Source organism: Theobroma umbraticum, unplaced genomic scaffold, assembly GCF_002168275.2.
Source record: "Theobroma umbraticum cultivar Fairchild unplaced genomic scaffold, ASM216827v3 scaffold_299.0, whole genome shotgun sequence".
In the NCBI taxonomy this organism is placed as follows: Eukaryota; Viridiplantae; Streptophyta; class Magnoliopsida; order Malvales; family Malvaceae; genus Theobroma; species Theobroma umbraticum.
In genome coordinates, this window is record NW_018397285.1 from 701,472 (window position 1) to 707,146 (window position 5,675).

The window sequence follows — 5,675 nt, forward strand, 5'->3', positions numbered from 1 at the left end:
AAAACAACAAATAAAGACCGTAAAAACACCAAAAAATAATCAAATGAACTCCTAAACCATTTAAATCCTTCAATCAGCTTCTCTTCAACAAGCAATATTCTCCTCCTTTCAACAGGAAACTTGATCTTAAGTTTTGAAATGTTAAAAATAGAAAAATTGCAAAGCAAATTTCATGAACCACACTCTACACAGTCAAATTTTCTTGCAGCATTAAACTCTATCCATAAAACTTCTTTGCATCATTCTGGAACAAGCTAGGAATGACAAAATCAATTTAAAGACTTTAAGCAATTTCCTTATGTGAAAACTAGAAGACTAGAATCAATGAATCTTCAGTCGGCAACTCTTCATGGAATTCAGTTGCTTGGATCATCTGACACTCAGTTTTCAATTCCAATCATTTCAATCACAAAACATAGTTATATTCCAACTCTTCCAAGTGGCTAATCTGGATGCACCTCTTGCCTCCCAACTTTTTATTTTGTAAAATAACTCTAAATGCGGATCATTTTGCACCTCTTGCTTTTCAACTTTTGATTTTGCAATGACATTATACTTTTTGTCAAGGAGGTTCCACGATGCCATCTCCCTTTCCTTCCTCAAGAAAGTCAACAATTGGTTCTTTAATTTCCTGATGCACTTAACTCCCTTTGCAATAACTTTCGCGTTAGGATTTACAATATGAGTTTCAATTCTATCCTTCTTCACAAGCAACATTGAAGCAACATGCTTGAGAAATATTTCTCCATAAAGTCATTAAGTAGTTTCCTCAATTATCATATGTATACAGTAATCTCCAATTTTCAAGAGTTTTTTCACTTTAAAATACATAATTTTTTTTATATTCGTACCCCAAAAATACTGAAGAAAGATTCTCAAACAATATCTATCTCTTAGATAAAGCATCTCATCATAAAGCAGATAGGCATCACAAACATCATCTACTAAAATAATGAATTTGTTCTGAAGTCATCATTGCTTTTAAAAAACCAAAGCTTTATAAACTGATCAAAAAAATTCTGACCTTTTGAGGATTAATCTTGCAAAACTGAGGACAAAATCATAAACATTGAGAACAACAAGGAGATTTAAGATTTGCTGAAGCAATAGTGCTGATGTTGCACTAAGGCATGATTACATGTATCTGAAAGTCAAACAAAAAAAGCTGGAGTGTGCTACGTACGTGCACAGATCAGATAGGTCAAATCCTGACCAGGATATTGAGGGAGTAAGATTCCAATGGCTATAAGATCACTGTCAGGATGCATGGAGCAGCTGACTTGATCAATGGTGACAATGTCTCTTTCCCAACTATTGGATGGTGGTAATCAACATTGAAGTTCTAGTGTTCTCCCTTTCCTAGGTTCAAACATGGCAAACGATGAGACACTCAAACATTTCTTGGTGCCAGCTGCCTGATTTTGTAACTGAAGAAATCTGTTGCTCCCAATGACAATGACAATCTCTCTCTCTCTCTCCCTTTCTCATTTTTCTTTACCTTTTCTTTTAACAACCACAATCTAGAAAACAATTCTTTTATCCAATCAAGATTTACGTGAACATAAACTGATTAGAAACACTCAAAACCCTCTCAGATTCTCTGAAAAAGTCCTCATAACTCAGAACTTGTATATCTATATTCCCCTGATACCAAATTGATGTAAAATAAATACTCTCATACAGTTGCCCATAAAATCAATAAATTCTCCAAAATCTCAGTAATCGTTATATATATGTATATATATATATATAGCTAAACACTAATCCCTAATCCCATTGCAATCATGATCCTTTCTCCAAAACATTTCTGAAGAAATATTGTCATATTGATCTTAGCTTTGTTCTTTTGGTACTATGTTGGTGTTCTAAGAAAAATTATTTGTAAGACTCATGGTTGACAATGTCAAAATTAGCAGAACTGCATAGGGTGGGAGGACATTATAATTGAATTAAAACAACATTTTACTTACTCCTTACCTTAAATTAAATATCCATTCTGACTTGCCAAAAAGATTAAAAAAAAAAACTTTTGACTTCAGATTTTAATGTTGAGTTTTTAATATTTTGTAAGAAAATTATTAGAAAAATAATATAAAGTATAGAAAAAGTAAGTGATAAATTTAAAAGGAAAGTAAACGTAGTTTTTGGACAAATCAAAAAGAAAGATGTACACTAAATTTGAGATGAAGTATTTTACAACATTATTTCAAACTTTAATATTGTGGATAAATAATAATCCTAAGAAAAGATTGTCTTATTGATGAAACATTTTCACAATGTTAACTATCAAATAATGAAGCAAATTTAAAAAAAAAAAAAATTATAGTGTTTGACACAGAGGAAGTATTTTACAACATTATTTCAAACTTCAATACTGTGTATAAATAATAATCCTAAGAAAAAATTGTCTTATTGATGAAACATTTTCACAATATCAACTATCAAATAATGAAGAGCAAATTTTAAAAAAATATAGTAGAAGATGGCAAGGGTGTTCCATACACACAAAGCTAATCTTTCTTTGGGCAATATACAAGTCTAATCTTATTCTATCTATTTCAACCAACTTTGCATGATGATAAAGAAATTTTTTGTGCAGATAAGACAAAAATATGAACAAACAAAAAGATCAAACTAACATCATCTAATAAAAATTATAAGCAATACTCAATCTTCCTAGACTTAAACATTGATCTAAAATAGTGCAATTTACTCATGCATCAAACTCAGGGGTAAGTATATGATCATAGTCATGCTTCCAAAGTGACTTTTCCCATTACTTAAATTTTTTCATTTTTCTATTTTCCTAGTGTTCTTGACATTTTGATCTGTTTATTTACATAACCGCGATAACATAAGCAGGACACTTATATTATCTTCCTTGAGGTTGCAATTTCTATTACAAAAATGGTTGTTGTAATGTCCCATCATCATCATTATCATTATTATTATGCACATCTTAGAGGTGGCGAACGAGCAGATTTGAGTCGAGCTGCGTTCAGGTTCAAGTCATTATGAGTCTCGATTCATTTCAAGCTCAGGTCATATTGGGTCCAGGTCACTTAGTCATGTTGGGTCTAGATTCACTTCAGATTTAGATTGTTTCAAGTTTGAGCACTTTCCAGTTTGGAACATTTTGGGGTCAAATCATCTCAGGCTCTAATGGATTTGGGTGAGTTTTGAGTTAGCAAAATATTTTACTTATAAGTACTCGAATATTGTCTATTATTTTTTCCATCCTTTTAAGTGTCTTCGTTTCTATACACACCCCCGCCCCCCAAAAAAATAAATAAATAAATAAATAAGTAACCAAAACAAAACAAAAATATATCAGTTAAGTTCAAATAAAAGCTAAATATAGAAGTCCAATATATCTACCTATAGCATGAGTATATAGTTATTATTATGTGATAGTATTAAAAATGTTTATTTCATTATCTATTATTATTTGACAATGGTTTCTTTTATGATAGTTGGAATAGAATACATGTACAATTACATAATAAAAAATTGCACTATAGGAATAACTATAAAAGATGTTGCCCTATCTTTATTGTTTGATAAATGCACTGAAAAATATAAAATAACCTAGACTAAAGGAGCAAAGCCCAAACCCATTTGACTACTTGAAAGAAAGATACAACTCACAAACAAAAACAGTATGACAAATACTCTTTTATTCTTATTAACCCAATTCTTCCTTTTTAATTCTCTTTTTTTCCAGTACTATATTTTCATCACTTTAGTCAATACAATACAGTTTTTTATTAGTATTTTAATTTCCCATTAAAGTATAAACACTAGTAATCAACATATAGATCAAATGTACCATTGGAATGTTAAAAATAATAAACACTGTTAAAAAGACATGCCAATTGCTACCGATAAAAAATAGTAACTTAATAAGTGTAATAGGTTATTTAATTGGCCTTGCCTTAATACTTAGAAACTAGAGTAAATCATGATATTTAAAAGTAATGTTGATCTTATTTATTTAAAATTTGACCATTAACAGTAATCAAGAGTGAAGACGTCTTAACTTGGAACAACTTAATAAATCTAACTGATCAATCAATTGGCACAACCTTAATATTAGAAACAATAGAAAATCATGATATTTAACTAATGATGTTAAGTTGATTTGATGGTCAGATTTGGTCATTTGGACATTAATGATGAAGAATGAAGTTTCCTAGTTTCAAATTTTTAACACCTGTCTCTTTGAGTATTAATTTTATTTTATTTGTAACTGTATGGTTTTAAATTTTGTTTATAAAAAATAACTCCAGAAGTTTAATTACTTAAATAAAACTAATTTTAATAAAAAGTTAATTACTCATTTGATACTGGAACTAAAGTAAAATGTACTAATTGGTCTCAAAACAAAAAACATGTGCAATTTGTGCCTAAACTTTTAAATAGTGTACCATTTTACTCCAACCTTTAGCACCACTAACCCAATCCACTCATGTGGCATTTGACCAATAATATCATGCCACGTGTGAAAGTAAGAAATATAAAAAAAATTAAATGCCACATGGCAACCCACAATTGGTGGATTTTTTGCAAAGTGAAAAATATTACTCTTTCCGTCAATTTTTCTTTTGAAAATTTAACAAAAGAATATATATCATATTATTATAACGGAAAAAAAACTTTAAGTTCATAAAGACAAATCCCTATTTAAATGAAGAGAACCTAAAGAGAAAAACTTCAAATAAAAGGAAAAAACTTGGCAAAAAATCCAAATTCAAGGTTCTAGCCATTCATCACAAAATAAAAGCTTTCACCAAAATTGCAAATCTAAACACCCACAGTACTCGAAATCCACAACCAAAATAAGAAAAAAATTTAATCCAGATCCACCACAAATTTGACAGAAAGTCTTAACCAAATTGTAAACCCACTAGATTCGGCTCTGGTTTATGGGGGATTCTTTTAGGAAGAAAAAGTAGAGGGTCTTTCATAGACTTTCTCAAAGATTTTGGAGAGGAAGACGACATTAGGTGGAAGAAAGAGCAGAATTACAAGTGTGAAGCAAAATCTCTGACAAAGGAAGAGTGCACCCACATTCAATGGACTTTATAGATTATAGATATAGATTATCCAGGTTTCTCGTCACAAGTCATGAAAAATTACTAAATATTGGAATATGGAGCTAGTAACTATAATCAAATGTAGAGTCTAGGAAAGTTGGAGATAATGTGAGAGCAGTCAACGTAATTTAACCATTTATTGACAGAAACAAAATGTGTTACCTTTCTACGAACAAGACGATTGATGTCCACCTCACCTATAGCACCAGATTTTGCAAGTCCTATCATAACTGCTTTTCCACCATCCCTTACACTCTGTATACACTGCAAAAATGTTTGAGGTTTCCCCAAAGCTTCTACAGCAATGTCAACACCTTGTCCTCCAGTAATTTCCTTTTCAGGACAAGTAAATAAATGCATTAAGTAAAATAAGAAAAACAAAGAGTTACTGAAGAACCAAATAATTTCAAACAAGCAGTTAAAATTAGTATGATTACTCAACAAAAATCCTCCAATCTCAAGGTTAGTCATGTCTTAAATATCAACATCTCAAATTATGAAAAAGCCACCCTCAATGGTCAAGTCTCAAATCTCAAGATCTCAAATTATCAACCTACACTGAATCCCTATTAATATGAG

At 30.5% G+C, this 5,675-nt stretch overlaps 1 protein-coding gene across 1 annotated transcript in view; it reads right to left on the reverse strand.

Annotated features, from left to right (window-relative positions):
* Positions 1–5,675, reverse strand: part of LOC110428485 (GroES-like zinc-binding alcohol dehydrogenase family protein) — an 18,986-nt gene that overhangs the window by 674 nt on the left and 12,637 nt on the right. Inside the window, exon 7 of the mRNA XM_021444312.2 lies at positions 5,259–5,429. Within this exon, the coding sequence (XP_021299987.1) occupies positions 5,259–5,429 (171 nt within the window). The remainder of the gene's footprint in view (positions 1–5,258; positions 5,430–5,675) is intronic.